Source organism: Sphaerodactylus townsendi, linkage group LG10, assembly GCF_021028975.2.
Source record: "Sphaerodactylus townsendi isolate TG3544 linkage group LG10, MPM_Stown_v2.3, whole genome shotgun sequence".
Taxonomy (NCBI): domain Eukaryota; kingdom Metazoa; phylum Chordata; class Lepidosauria; order Squamata; family Sphaerodactylidae; genus Sphaerodactylus; species Sphaerodactylus townsendi.
Genome location: NC_059434.1, coordinates 71,990,156 through 72,006,031, shown reverse-complemented (window position 1 = coordinate 72,006,031; position 15,876 = coordinate 71,990,156). Strand labels below are relative to the sequence as shown.

Sequence of the window (15,876 nt, the reverse complement as noted above, 5' to 3'; positions counted from 1 at the left end):
CCATTCAAAACCCTTTGAAAATCAATGGCAAATTGGGCAGCAGCAGAGCCAGGCAGTAGATTAGCACATGTTAGCTCCCTCTATTAAACATCTAAAATATTAAAGGACATTTCACTGATTATAAAGAGTGCAAGGTTTGGATTCCATCCCTCATTTAAAAAAAAAAAAGACAGAAGTCACCTTGATTCTACTATGATTGGCCTTGACATATAATTTCTGCAAATGAAAGATTTAATCACCTCTTCCCATGTCTGCAACTCCTTTGCTTAGCTATAAAAATCCCTATTTCTGAGGACTGCCTATTTTTATGGTAAGGGAAGAGATCTTCAGATTCATGAAAATCCATTAGTGGGCATCCAGTTAGGAATCCATCCCCATTCAAAATAGAAGCTTAATGTTTCTGCATCATTACACACAAATGCCTTCTGCTGAGAAAGATGTTATTAAGAATTATACTGGCAAATAGAACATCAGTTTTACTAAGGAGAATTTCATAAATATTATGCAGCTGAAAAAAAAATATAAAAGAGAGAAAGACTAGCTATGTTTCGTACAACGGACACAAATCCATTAATGTTTGGCTGCTACACAAAGTGATTTTAAAGAATTACATGGGAAACAATTTTAGTCTGAAACTCTTTAGAACAAAAGCACAGGCAATGGAAACAACAGACAAGGTTCATTCAAGTCCAGCTTATTTTCATGGGAGCATCTTCAGCAACAGGACTTTAAAGGGTTCTAGCTAGCCCATGCAGTGCCTTAATTAGAGCGCAAATGCTCACAGTCCTGGCTCTTTGTTGTAGCCAGAAGTGTATGAAGCAGCTCAGGGGAAGCTGGTTATCTTTCTTCTCAGAACGTCTCCAACCCCTACTGCAGACAGCCATCATGCCTGTCAACTCCGTGGAGTGAAGCAATGTGCACTCATCCAACAATACAGGGACAATTCAGTGGGCCGATTATACACTGGCGCTCTGCCCACAACAAAGGAAAGTCCTTGTACTGACGCCATCCAAGTCATGGCGCCAAAGATCCTGGAAGCCCAGCAGTTAGTGAGAGTGAGGAAACCCCTATGTTAACCTCTAAGCTCAGGCTTACCGCTGTCTGGTAGGTCAGCCTCTTGTCAAAAGCCAAGAGCAAAAGTTGTCTTTGGGGAGGTGGGGGGGTGAAGTCTTTTTTAAGCCATGATAATTGATGGTTCCCTTATATCAATAGCGGTGCTGCTGCTTTTATTGTTTCTGTATTTTTTTAGAGAAAGTGCCATGCCAGGGATCCCTGTAAGGGAGTGGGGGGGGCAAAATAAGCTCTTGGCTCTGAGAGGGAGCAACTCTGGAACTGGAGAAGGCAGCAGGCAAGCCATCACGGCAGGTAGGGAACACCTCCCCGCTGCTTAAAACATGCAGAAACATGAGGCAATCCTACCTCTTTGAAGGCACTGTGGGCTAGGAATGTTATTGGGAGGAGGAGGAGGGGAAGGGGAGGAGAGGAGGAGGAGGAGGAGGAGGATTTCACCCTTCTGTGTCACACCAAGGAGACACTCAAGCGGGCTTTTAAATCTCCTTTTCCTTCCTCCTCCCCCCCCTGGAGAGAACTGTGATCAGCCCAGGCGGTCACCGAAGCTGGCAGTATGTGCGTTGGAGTGCAACAAGCTGAAATCTCTTGTTCACCAGATAAGCCTCCACAGTTCAAGCGGCAGAGCAAAGAATCAAACCCAGTTCTCCAGATTAGAGTGCACCTGCTCTTAACCCTTACCCCATGCTGCATAATGGGCTCTAGGTGTCTTTCATGCCAAGCAAAGCTTAGCATAATCCTGCTTCTGCTGAGTGTTCACTGTGCACAATCAAAGTAAGGATGGGTCCTGAAAGAGCATTGGTGCCCTGTTCTTCCCCATTACACTGTTTATGTTTTCTGGGTTGCAATGCACTCGTCAAGCTTTCCTCCTGTTTCCTGCTGTGTCGGCAGCAATGGTAGATTACTCATGCAGCCTTTAAAGTGACACATCCTAGCATTGGGCACAGAGTGAGACATGGTTATGCTCCAGTGGTTTCAAAGGACATGCAATTGCAATGGATTTTAATCATTATGTGGAAATAATTTTCATGTGCTTAAAAAAAACTGAGGGCAATGTAGACTGGAGCATAGATGCAAGTTGTTTGGTCATTTAAAACATTTATCATGTGTCTATTGTTCTTGATGCAGCCTTGTAACTTTTGAGAAAGTTGGGTTTCTTCTGATAGTCTGGGCTTTGAGGGGTATGTATGCATATTTTGCTAACAGGCTTTGGTATAATTCTGTGGTTTCTCCCCAAGGATTCTAGAACTTCAGCAAAATGGGCACATGGATCTACTGAAACATAAGTGGTGGCCAAAGAACGGCCAGTGTGACCTGTACTCTTCTGTGGACCCCAAATACAGAGGAGGAGCTTTGGACATTAAGAGCTTTGCGGGTGTATTTTGCATACTGGCAGCTGGGATTGTTCTCTCCTGTTTAATTGCAATGTTGGAAACGTGGTGGAATAAAAGAAAAGGCTCTCGGGTTCCTTCAAAAGAGGTATGAGACCCTTCCATTTCATCATAACATTAGAGGTGAGAAGGAAAATGTGTCTTCTGAAATGTTGTGCATTGTTCCCTAACCACCAGAATGTGAACAATATATTTGTCTCAAGAAGAAGTCGATATCACAGCAAAGTCCAATTCAGTGTTGACGTACTTTGCACCATTGATTTCATAGGGACTTAAAATGCACAATAAACAATAGCTGCTGCAGGTGACTATTCTCTGTTGAATTTTAGAGATAATAATTGAGCTTTATTAGTAATGTATCAACCATAATTTCTTAGTTTTGATAAAAATCCATTTTCTACTACTGTCTGGGAACTAAGATCGAGATCAGTTTAATTAGTAAATGAACAAATATCGCTTTAGTTGATTAATCAGTAGTGTCAAATTTCAAGCAGTGAACCTGTAAATCAGGGGTACGCTTGCTCACTTTAAAGTCATTTTTGTCCTGGTACATTAGAGAAATAAGGGATGGAAAAAGGCTGTTAGAAACAGTCTTTCAACAAGGAGTGATAACTTTTGTCTATTAAAGTATGAATTATCATACACTTCCCTGACATCTCAAATAGCCACCTATGCAAATGTAAACTGCTGAACTAAATAATGTTAAACATGAGATAATTAACTAGAAGTTTAGCATTGTTTCCACATGATTCCTCACCTGCATTACAAGAGTTTGTTCTTTAATTTTCAAAATATTTTGGGCGCAATCTAGAAAAAGTTATGCGTTCCCAAGTCCCATTGAAATCAGTGTGATTTAAGCTTACTAACTCGGTATTGTGTTCTTAAATGTCTAAATACGTCTCAGCTGTTATACCACTGACTTAGCTTGAACAATGGCAACCAAGTTGATGGTGTTCAAAAAACTTGGAAATCAAGATCAAAGCAGATTTTTCTCAGTGTCTTTCAATGTAGGCAAGGAACCAAATAATTGTAAGTATACCAAGTTATGGATCCAAACCGTGGGACTGTTTGGTGACCAGCCACATCACAATTTTTTTTTCTAAAAACTTCCTTCATTTCCAAAATACATTTGTTGTTACAAAATTTGTTTAAGAAGAGCTACACTTCTTTGGTTTGGTTAACTAATTGGGTGGTTATTTGGATTTACTGGTTTACTTGTTCTCCGGACAACACCTTTGTGGATTATCTTTACTACAAGAGGCATCTCTTAAGTGTTTTAATGTCCTTAGTCCTGTTAAGGACTGCTTCACACTTTACATTTTTTGGGGGGGCACACAAAAGATGTCCCAAATGTATACTTTTAAAGTGAATGCAGTGGAATGTGTTTTGTGCATACACATCAGTGAGCTGCAATTCACTGAGTCCCCCTCTCTCATTCTTGTATGGTGCCAAACCCAGATTTGCTCATATACAATGCGTGAAATGGCCCTTAGGTGCTTTCATTGCATTTGAAACATCCCATCTAAGTATTTTTCTCTTAGAGAATGGGATGTATTTACAAAATTCATCATCATCTACACATTCAGTGTAAATTCATGCTTGGTTTTGCACAGCACTGAAAGTGTTTATTTTAAAGCATTGCTTTCTTGCCTATTTTGATATGTTGATCTAAATTTTTGAATTGCTCATTTTAGGAAGTGCTGCCATTTATTCAACACAAATGTGTCTCTGTTGTTAAGTCAGATGGCTTCCAAAGGGAACGTGTGACAGTACATATCAGTCTAAGGTTCAGATTTATTAAGACTGTTGCTTGGGAAAAACTTTGTACAAACTTTATCCTTGTGACTTACTTCCTGAGGGCAAAAAGGCCCCTTTGTCACTTCAAATGTTGAACATTTCAAATGTGGGGAAAACAAACAGACCCTGTAAAAGTGTTCTTCTAATGACATAGTGCACGATTTGCAGGCTGGCAACTGAGTCTATGCATTCAGGTTATCCTGCAAAGTTTCATTTTATAATGAGACTTTGAATTAAAATATGTGCTGAATACCCGCCTTATCCAATGTACAGGGTTCATTCAGTGCTGCAAAGGTGATGAACTAATGTTCTTAACGTTCATTTTGATTATCCATGAAATCCATTGGCTCGTCCAGAGCCCCAAATTGGAGGTCATATTGGGCCATCATATCCAGGGGCTGCCTTGTGATCCAAAATGCAAGCTTCTTTTCACTCCTTTCTTTTTTTCGTACTGAAAAATTGCCTTATGGTTGTGCAGATAACTTTCCAGTTGTGAACCAAAGTAACCCATGCAGTCATGTCTGCTTGTGTCTGCAGACAGCCTTAAACAATAGCTCTGAGAGAAGTGTGACCTGTCCCCATTAATCTCAGTGGGATGTAAACCCTGAAGCCTGGTGATAATTTAAATGTCCGCATTGTTGAATATTTCACTGTTGATCAAGGCACCCGTGAAAGAAGAGGAACAGTCATTTTATGGAGCTATGCACAAACCATCCTGTGAGTGGTGTCTCATTTTGATGTCTTCAGGGGTCAAAGTGTGGGTCACGGGGTGGCATTTGGGAGAATATCACTCCTAAGCTTTTCCTTTTTTTTCATTCTGACATCAGCTGAGATAATGTATCATTCTGGGATGTAACAGGCTCAGTCGTGACATTGAAGAGACTTGCAACATTTCAAATTTGAAAAACTGAGTGAAATAAGAAAGAGGGAACCAAATAAGAGCTAAACAGAGGAAACTAAAAATGTTCTTACATGGACATAATGGCAGCTATAGTCAAGTCTGGTAGATCTTAAGGGCCCAAGAAGATTTTCAGGGATTGAACTTTCAGAGCTCCCTTCATCAGATATGAGTTGGAATGTAGCTCTCCAAGTCCTTATATCCCAGTCAGATGATGGGAGGGGTGTGGTGTTGTGTGATTTCTGGGCTGGATGGCCGTGTTCTAGTAGCATTTTCTCCTGATGTTTGCCTGCATCTGTGGCTGGCATCTTCAGAGGATCTTCAGGGGATGGGAGAGGTGTTGCAGAGAAGGAACTGAGGATGCAGACATACAATGCATTTTGTAATCAGGTTGATTAGAGGGGAAATGCTTGACGGCAAAAAAATTAGCATCTGCTCCTGTTTGCCCCCTTGTGGGGGGGGGGGCGCAAAAAATGCAGGATCGTTTGTGGGATTTTTGTATTTTTAGTGTTTTTTGTTTTTGGCCTGCAGGGGCGCAGTTTTTAGGCTAGCAGCACCAAAATTTCAGAGATTTTTCAGGAGACTCTCCTGATGATACTACCTAGGTTTGGTGAGGTTTGGATCATGGGGTTCAAAGTTATGGACTCCCAAAGGGAGTGCCCCATCCCCCATTGTTTCCAATGGGAGCTAATAGGAGATGGGGGCTACACCTTTGAGGGTCCATAACTTTGGACCCCCTGAACCAAACTTCACCAAACCTGGGTGGTACCATCAGGAGGGTCTCCTGAAGATACTCTGAATGTTTGGTGCTTCTAGCTTAACAATTGCACCCCTGACAGCAGACACCCCCCAAACTTCCCCAAATTCGTCTTTTAAATCCACATCCTTCGGCATGGATTTAAAGGGAGAATCTGAGGTCCCCAGTTTAAACATTGAAAGTGATGCCATTTCAGGGTGGTGGAGAATCCACCTCCAAACAGCATCACTTTCAATGTTGTTTAAACTGGGGACCCCAGATTCTCCTTTTAAGGTGGTTTTAAAAGGAGAAACTGGACTCCCTAGTTTAAACACCACTGAAAGTGATGCTGTTTGGGGGTGGATTCCAGCATCACTTGTTTAAACTAGGGAGCCCAGATTCTCCTTTTAAATCCACCATACAAGGGAGAATCTGGGGTCGCTAGTTTAAATAACATTGAAAGTGATACTGTTTCCCCCAATTGGGGGGACTGGATACAACACTATAAAATGTTTTCACAGCAGTAATAAAACATTTTGAAAGCATTTTGAAAACATTTTCAAAAAATGTTATTTCTGCTGTGTGGCATGGCCCATTGCTGTGTTCAGATTTGTGAGTTGGGGCATGTTCTATAATGTGATGGTGACTTTGAAACGGCCTAGTGTAAAAAATCATTGTTTGGTCATGGTGGGGGAGGGCGGCTGCCCATGGGGGGAGGCGTAAAACTCAAATTTTTGTCCCAGGCTCCATTTTCCCTCGATATGCCTCTGCCTGCAGTTTAACTTTGCAGGGAAATACAGTGCGTTTTAAGCTGTTGGATGACAAATTGACCACTGCAGACAGCAAAACACGAGCAGCAGAACCAACCCCTCCCCCTAAAGAAACAGGAACTTAGAAGTGAGAAAAATGAGAATGAGGAAAAGTCCAGAAATCTAATTTCAGACTTCCTGATAATTTAGTTAAATCCAATTAACTAGATCATTATTCTAACTTTTAACTATTGTTACCTGTTGCATCTTAGTTCACAATTATTGCTTTACGTTTAATTAGGAATAACTCCTTTAATGCAAATCTCTCACACTTGTCAGACCTTTAGTCAATGTGTGAAATATTGTGAGTTCAATCAATATCACTCCTGAGTCTTTTGACATCTCAGCAGTCACAGAATGATACATTGATGAGACATCAGTGGTGGCCAAGAAGAATGAATGGATTTCACCAAGACTAATACAGGTGTTAAGAATGTAAATTTCTGTAATGACGTGGGTCTTCAATGCATATTTTCAACAAAATACAGGTTTTAAGTCAAACTTTTGTGAGATTATGTTAATCTACATCAGATGCAGATTAAATTTAAAAGGTTGTTTTGGACCAACTAATTGTTTAAAATGTTGCAATCTGTCACATTCAAGCTTTGTTCTTGTTATTAATGCATTGTAGTTACCAACTGACCATAAATTATAAGGACCGCACAATCCCACATACACCATATTGCAAGTTGTTTGCATGAGACACAGACTGATATTGAACAAGTGGCTACATCTGAAACACACACACACACACACACACACACACACGAGTGACGAGCTACACTGATATAGTTAGTATCAGCTTTATCCACCTAAGCAGTTCTACATACAAATAGTTTATCTCATGGCGGTTTGTGTCCCTTTAAGTGTGGCAACCATGGCACTTAGCTAACTTAGATTAAACATATTATTTTAAAGATATGGATATTCAGAACAAAGTATAGCTAGTCATATGGACTGATTAGTGACCAAAAGTAGAGTCTGAAACCCTGAAAGCAAAGATGTTGTTATTGTATTGTCGAAGGCTTTCATGGTTGAATCACTGGTAGTTGTATTTAGCAGCATTGCATCTGTGGATGGCATCTTCAGAGGATTCTCTGAAGTTGCCAGCCACAGATGCAGGCGAAACGTCAGGAGAGAATGCTGCTAGAACACGGCCATACAGCCCGGAAACCACACATCACCCCAATGTTGTTATTATTTCTTATTCATTTATTTATATCCCGCTTTTCACCCCTTTCCCACCCCCTTTTCTCATTGTTTCCTCCTCCTCCACTAAATCCTCACGGCAACAACCTTGTGAGGGTAGTTTAGGCTGAGAGATTATTGCCTCAGGTCCTAGTCCAATGCCCTAATCCCGTGGTGGCGAACCTTTGGCACTCCAGATGTCCTATCATCAGCTCCCTGCCAGCATGGCTGGTCACACAGCATGGCCAGTTGCTGCATGGCCAAGTTCATAACATCTGAGTCCACCACTGCCCTAATCACATCAACTTTCAAAATGTTGCAAGACATACTCAAGCATAACAGTGTCTTCAGTCTTCCACCCGGTCCCAAGACGTAATCAGATCCATGACGAAGACTTGTGAACCATATACGAGAAATTGCAAGAATGCATATTGCATATGCAGAAGCCCTAGTCATGCTGAAAGGCCAGTAACAAGAACAGCAGGCTATATCAGATTCCCAGTGACAACTGTAAATAGGAAATAACTCATTAAAAAGTACTTTTCCAAGTAATTTGGAGATGCTGCTTTTAGTTCTGTCTGATAATTTCTGTCCTTCTATTCCCACCCACTCCTGTGGTGATTCTATTAGTTCACCTATATGTGGGCCTGACCTTGAGTCTGAGCCGGAAATGAAAACTGGCCCAGAATGCAGCAGCGAGACTCATCACCGTGACAATGGTGAGAACGCACATTACACCTGTGCTGGTTGCCAGTGGAATTCCAGATCATATTCAAGGTTTTGGTTTTGACTTTCAAGGTCTGGAGTGGTCTGGAGCCCTCATATCTTCAAAACCATATCTTCCCGTATTGAAGAAGAAGAGTTGGATTTATATCCCCCCTTTCTCTCCTATAGGAGACTCAAAGGTGCTTACAAACTCCTTACCCTTCCCCCCCTCACAACAAACACCCTGTGAGGTAGGTGGGGCTCAGAGAGCTCAGAACTGTGACTAGCCCAAGGTCACCCAGCCAGCATGTGCTGGAGAGCACAGGCTAGCCTGAATTCCCCAGATAAGCCTCCACAGCTCAGGCGGCAGAGCGGGGAATCAAACCTGGTTCCTCCAGATTAGAGTATACCTGCTCTTAACCGCTAAACCGCTGCCCACGAAAGACACTTCAGTCCTTCAGTAATAACCTCTTGATGGTCCCTGATCCCAAGGACATTAGGTTCGCCTCAACCAAAGTTCCTGGCACCAGCCCGGTGAAACTCTCTATCAGCTGACAGCAGGGTCCTGCAGGACCCTAATCAGTTCCACAGGGCCTGTAAGACAGAGATGTTCCACCAGGCTTTCGGTTGAGGCTATTCGCTAGCCTGATTTGTTTCATCTTGCTGGCCTACCAAAGTCATGTTAACTCATTGCAATTTATTTTGCAATCTTGTTTTAACTCCACCTTATGCATTTCCAATTTGTGCAGCCCCCCACTCCCCCAATAAATTGAGAAGGAATTATGTCAGGATCGGAGATTAAATAAATAGTAGGCTGGGACCTTTGGATATCCAATAGACCACCATCTGTGTAGATACTAGGTTTTACTGTTAATTTATCTTATATTGTTGGGACCGTTTGTTGTTTTTAATCTCATATGTAAACCTGAGCCCAGCTTCGGCTGAGGAGGGCAGGTTATCAATATAATAATATACATAAATAATCAATGTGTGGTTTAAGTCAGCTCAGACAACTGGCATCTGGCTTGCAAATGTCTGAGATCCATGTTCAGAATTCTGGTCGGTCTATAATCTTTGGACAAAATCAGCAGCAGGAAGAGCTCCACGAAAGCCCCATGAACGTTTTATGCTGTTGCGGTAACAAAATTAATATATCCATTCTTTGGATGTAGCTTTTTGAAGGGCAAGCATTTTCATTTTAACACCTAGAAGAGCAAATCTCTTTGTAATCTATTCCTTAAACCCAGCTTTTTGTAAACACACACATACATACACACACCAGTTTTTCAAACTTATTGATCTATCATTTACACTTGACCAGTCTAGCATACCAATAGGTTTTCATTAAACTCAAATACAGTCAAAAGTATGTTGTCAAAGCAATCCATGTATCCATTTGCTGGTGGATATTTCAAACTGCATGAGATTGATAGCAAGAGAGAGACAGAGATATTTCTCATTAAAAGGCACCAAACATCTAAATTTATAGTTGTACATTATGATGACCTATTTGTCCCACTCATATTGAGAATTCCACATTTTGCAAAGAGGAATGGATTAATTAGAGTGAATTCCATAGGTGTCAGCTATGGGCAAATTCTGAACAGTGCAAGATACAAATCTTTTAATAATTAAATAACCAAAGCCTGGGCAATCTTAAGGCCTTGGTCTTCCTGAAAGTTAAATACTGTGCTTATATATGCAACTAAAAGTTACTGCTAGTGTGGTGTAATGGTTAAGAGCAGATGGATTCTAATCTGGAGAACTGGGTTTGATTCCCCACTCCTCTACCTGAGTGGCGGAGGCTTATCTGGTGAACCATATGTGTTTCTGCACTCCTACATTCCTGCTGGGTGACCTCCAGAACTCTCTCAGCCCCATCTATCGCACAAGGTGCCTGTTGTGGGGAGAGGAAGGGAAAGGAGCTTATAAGCTACCTTGAGGTGGGGTATAAATCCAAACTCTTCTTCTTCTAACATTTCAAAATCTGGTGCTGACATACAGGAATTTCAAATGGTTTTTGAAGATCTGCTTGCAGAGATTGTTACAATGGTACTGGTCACAAATACCCAAAGCTCATCTACTCAAAGAGAGCAAAAATAGTAGTCCAGGACCAGTAAATACCTGACCCAAACAGTTCACTTTTGAAAACAGACACTGGCCCCTTCCGCACATGCAGAATAATGCACATTCAATCCACTTTCACCATTGTTTGTAAGTGGGTTTTGCTATTCCGCACAGTAAAATCCAGCTTCAAAGTGCATTGAAAGTGAATTGAAAGTGCATTATTCTGCATGTGTGGAAAGGGCTACTGATTTTTGCGGAACACTCACTGCCACCAATGACAGATAAACGGGAGTCTCAGCCAGGGTGACTGGAAGGGGAGGCCTTGCTATGTCAAGTCAAAGTGTTAGCATTAGCATGTACGTCCTTTAACTATTCATAGTCTTTTTAGAGTTGACAGGGACATGAGCAGGGGTAGGGATGCCATCACTGTTATTTTACCATACCGTGATAGGAGACAGCAAAATACACCATATGAGAATTGTAGTGTGATCTATGGACAGCATTCACAACCCTTCTTGCAACACCATCCAAGCCTACACTACACTTCCTTTTCATTAAGCAAAAGAAATCGCTGTCCATGTGTCATTGCTCTGAATCATGAGCATCCAAGCTCCTAATTTCCACTTTCCTTCTAAGCATCTCTCTGTACCATCTCTAGCCAAGAGCTAAAGATGCTACATTCTGAGATGGATGCTTTAGAAGAGAAATTGCACCTCTGTTCCTTCTACATTCGGTTCCAGCCTGCAGGAAAGAATTATCACAGATATTTACACCCTACCTACGTGGTTGTAAATTAACTTAATATTTGCCTGTATGTTTTCTTCACACTTTGGCAAATGGTTTGGCAAAGGACAGTTTGGGCCTCTGAGCCTAGGAAAGTCTAGCAAGCTTTGTTTATCTGAACAAAACCAGATTATTCCATTTGAGCACTTGTTTTTATTTTATTTTTCTATCAACAACAAATGAGTTGTCTTTTCTCTCCTTGTTTTCTCTTCATCCAGGATGACAAAGAAATCGATCTGGAGCATCTCCATAGACGCGTGAACAGTCTCTGCACAGATGATGAGAGCCCCCATAAACAGTTTTCCACCTCATCCATTGACTTGACTCCTCTGGACATTGATACTTTACCGACACGCCAAGCACTGGAGCAAATAAGTGATTTCAGGAACACTCATATTACTACCACAACCTTCATTCCAGAACAGATCCAGACTCTTAGTCGTACACTTTCAGCTAAAGCCGCCTCTGGATTCTCTTTTGGCAGTGTTCCTGAGCACCGAACTGGCCCTTTCAGGCACAGGGCACCAAACGGGGGCTTCTTCAGAAGTCCCATCAAAACAATGTCCTCAATTCCATATCAACCAACTCCAACGTTAGGGCTCAACATCGGTAACGACCCAGACCGAGGCACCTCCATATAAAGTTTTGAGCGGCGTTTTGTCACTGTTTCTTTTTAGGACTCCCTTTGCAAGGAGCAGCTGTGATATTGTGGGACTAACATGGATGTAACTTTTTAAAAAAGAAAATCAGGAGTATTAGTAACAACTCACTATCCTTCCTCTCCCCCTCCTCTTTCTCACTTTCTCTCTGGTACTACTTGAGGCTGCGATTTTCAACCTAGCTCCTCTTGAGTAGTCTCACTGACTGAACTGCTGTGACTCCGGAGTAAGAGTTCGCTAGAATGTAGCATGGCCCCAACATTGAAACAAACTCGTTATGGTCAGGGGAAGTGATATGAAACAAGTGATATAGGAAATGCAATCTGAGCCACAATTAAAGAAAAACTTATCCAGTCATTCAATCAATATTCTGTTAATACACTTTTCATATACTTGAAGTATAGGAATCGGACATTGGCAGTGCAGACAACAAAGGGGGGCTGAAAGGGCTTAGGAGGCAGTGTGACTCTGGTCCGTGTATAAAAGCCTCTTGCACCAATGTAAGGGCATTTATGCCAGCATTGGGGCACTTATGCCGGTGGTGGGAAGCAGCGCAGCCATGGCAACAGTATTCTTCCATTGTAAGATCTGGCACCAGTGCTGAAGGGGGCATCCCCATGGACCCAGCTGGCATTAATAGGTTTCCCGAGCCCTTTCAGCCTGGGAACACCCCCGCTTTTCGGTGCAAACTTACGCCAGCGAAAATGGTGGTGCAGCCCACTGTGCCGCACAGGGTGCTTTCCTGGAGACAGGGGATTCGTCAATGTTGGGTTGCTGGGCACAGCACAGAAAGCTTATTAGAAAGTGGGGGGCCCCACAGTGGCTGTGTCATCCTCGGCAGTGGCTCATCCACCCCACCCTGGATTGCGCCGCAAGTCTGCATCAAAGATAAGAGGTTATTTCTCCTTTTAAGTATGATATAATTGCAATAACTTCAGTCTTTGTTCTGCTGCATTCATTCAGTGCTCCAGTGCTGTCGTGCGTCCTTTTTTTAACTGTGGACCAAAGGCAAACCGTGCAGTTTTTACAGAAAACAAAAGGAAAGAAAGGAGGAAGAGAAGGGAGAGACCATTCAGGCCACCTAATATGAGAATGCAATTTTTGTAGGATTTCAAGAAGCCATTGCTATGCCAGTAAAGACTACAGTTAGATCTATTTCTGCACTGCAACAGTGCATACAATCTTTATGTGATTGTACAGTGTTTAAAAGGGTTTTTTTTCTTATGTACAGTAAACTGTATCATATGGCAGAAGCCTCTGTTCTGTTAAATAAATTAGTAACTCATACATGTATATATATACATATACACACTTTGGTATATGTATATGCATACTCATGTATATATCTATAAAATTGCAGCCGATGCTACTGCAATTTGTCTAATAAAGCTTTAGTAAAAAATGTGTTGTATACTGGAAAGATGTATGGGGCAGGGGAACTTTTCTCACAGAAAAGGCAGGGTGCTTTAATGTTATTTTAATTTGCATTGTTTGATGGAGCATATTCTGTGCTTTTTAAAATTAGGACATCCAGGGCAATGTAATGTTGGTACCCAGGTGTAACTCATTGGTTTAAGTTTTTGCATTGGCTTTTCAGCTGTGTATAAAGATTAACATTGACCATTTTATTTTCTAATTGCTTTGGCAAAAATGGGTGATACTTTTAGGTACAAAACACATCCAGGGACAGCTGATTTTAGCTTCCGAGGGCTTGAAAAACAGGTCATGGAAGGTTGATCAATCTTTTTTACAAAATCAATACCATCAATTATTGCAAGCGTGGTGTGAATTGGGGAGGGGGAGCTGTTGCAAAATATTGGTGTGGCCTTAATTGCAATCCTATCTTACTCCATGAATGGGGCTGGGGCAGGGGGGGGGGGAGAAAAAAAGAATGGGCTATTAAGTCTTTATTACGTTTTCAATTATAGATGTATTTTTGACGTGAGTGCCAATTGTACAGAACTATAAACAGTCTACTGATGACAACGAAAACAGTGCCTCCTTTGGCACTCTGGAATTTTTGAAGCTAACTATCTTACCTGTTTAGAACATAAAACGAGCTTTCAGTTGTAATCCTTAAAAACTAAAAATGCGATTTAAGTAGAAAGCAAGCCAACTTATCTTGTGTTTTTTTTTTAATACTTATTTTAACCTAACTCAATTCTGTGGCTATGACTTGACCGTAGGAACCAATTAGGTGATCTGCTTTAGGAGAACGTCTCAAGGTATACTCTTCAGATCTATTCTGTTTTGATGCTTAATTCTGTTCCGGGAGAGCATTGTACTGTCATTGTTTTTTGTATAAAATCTTCATAATATTGTCTACTGTGTAAGGCAGAACAATTTTCATATCATGAAAAAAAAAAAGCCACTTTGTTTCCAGGGTACAAGTGTTTAAAAGCATGCACAACTTGTTTCCCCTTGTAACATTAATGAGCTCCTACACAACCGATTTTAAAAAATAAAAAAGACAGACAGAAATTTCTTTACAGCAAGCTATAGGGATATACCAGATGTTGCGGTGACTTTAGTGATAAACCAATTATTTCAATGTGTTGCCTATTATACTGATATACGAAACACATTTCCGAGGCCTCAGTTACAAGTGGCAGAGCTTTCTGTGTATAATTTGTCTAAATAATTTGTCTAATAAAATTGTTTTCTAAACTTGCCTCTCTGCCTATTTAGACTGTCACAAATGAATACGAGGTGTCACGGCTGCAAAGCATAGTTCTATGGGATTCTAATGCATGTTTACCGGGAGTCAACTAAAGGCAGAAGTTGACGTATGACGTCACCCATTCATTTCCCCAAAATAGTAGGACTGAGAGAGATGGAAATACTGGAAAAGGAGGGCCAACAGGGAGCCACGAAGAGCATAATTCCTCCTGTACCTCCCATTTCTCCCCTGAAAAGCATGACTGACGTTTTCCTGGGCCACCATTGCTGCCTGGGAGTATGGCAGAGAGAGGGGTGGGCGTGGTCTCAGAATCCAGCCCTGTGTGGGCAGGGCCGTTCAGCTGCTGGTGTGAGCATGTGACATAGCCGGAGGAGGCAGAGGTGTAGTTGGGCCAAACTGCGCCCAGGGTAGATTCTATGTTTTCCGTGCCCCCCCACCATTGCCCAATCCCCCATGTCTCCCCCCCCCACTTATCTTAGTTCAGGCTGAAAAAGTTCAGGCCTGTTCAGTTCAGGCTGAAAAAAGTCTTGGTGGGAACAACACTACCCAGGAGATCTTAGAGCTCACAGGGTCTCCTGGGTAGTGTAGTTCCCACCAGGACCCTTTTCAGGCTAATTTTCAGCCTGAACTTTTTCAGGCTGAACTAAGGTAAGTGGGGACGGCGCAGGGGCGGGGTGCCACAGGGGGAAGGGTGAGAGGTCAGGGCGATTTTCTGCTGGGGCCCCCCCAGGTGTGCACCCCCCAGGCGTGCAACCCAGCCCCCCCCCCCCCACGTCCCCTTATAGCTCCGCTACTGGGAGGAGGCAGAGCCGCAGCCTTATATGGACAGACCAGGTCATTCTTGCGCCTCTTCTCACTCGGGCTCCAACGGCTTCAGTTTTTAAAGTTAGCTGCGAGTAAAGATTTAAAAACTGAAAGATAAGGATCAGTTTGAATCAAAGAATCATCTAGTGGGGGAAGAGTTACGCACCCCACTTCCAAATACTGGTTCTGACAAATTCACTCCTGACAGTCTAGCGATACATTTATTTATTCTGAATAATTGTGTAACCACCTAGCCTTGACCTGGCTAGCTCAGGATAGCCTGGTCTTGTC

General features: G+C 42.0%; 1 protein-coding gene across 2 annotated transcripts in view; it reads left to right on the top strand.

Moving 5' to 3' along the window:
• Nucleotides 1-14,772, top strand: part of GRID2 (glutamate ionotropic receptor delta type subunit 2) — a 997,067-nt gene extending 982,295 nt beyond the window's left edge. Inside the window, exons 15-17 of one of the 2 annotated variants that reach the window (XM_048508855.1) lie at nucleotides 2,307-2,547; nucleotides 4,919-4,973; nucleotides 11,661-11,773. In XM_048508855.1, the coding sequence (XP_048364812.1) occupies nucleotides 2,307-2,547; nucleotides 4,919-4,973; nucleotides 11,661-11,662 (298 nt within the window). In that variant the 3' untranslated portion in view covers nucleotides 11,663-11,773. Of the gene's footprint in view, nucleotides 1-2,306; nucleotides 2,548-4,918; nucleotides 4,974-11,660 lie in introns of both variants that reach the window. The other variant, XM_048508854.1, reaches the window with a different exon arrangement.
• The last annotated feature ends 1,104 nt before the right edge of the window (nucleotides 14,773-15,876 follow it).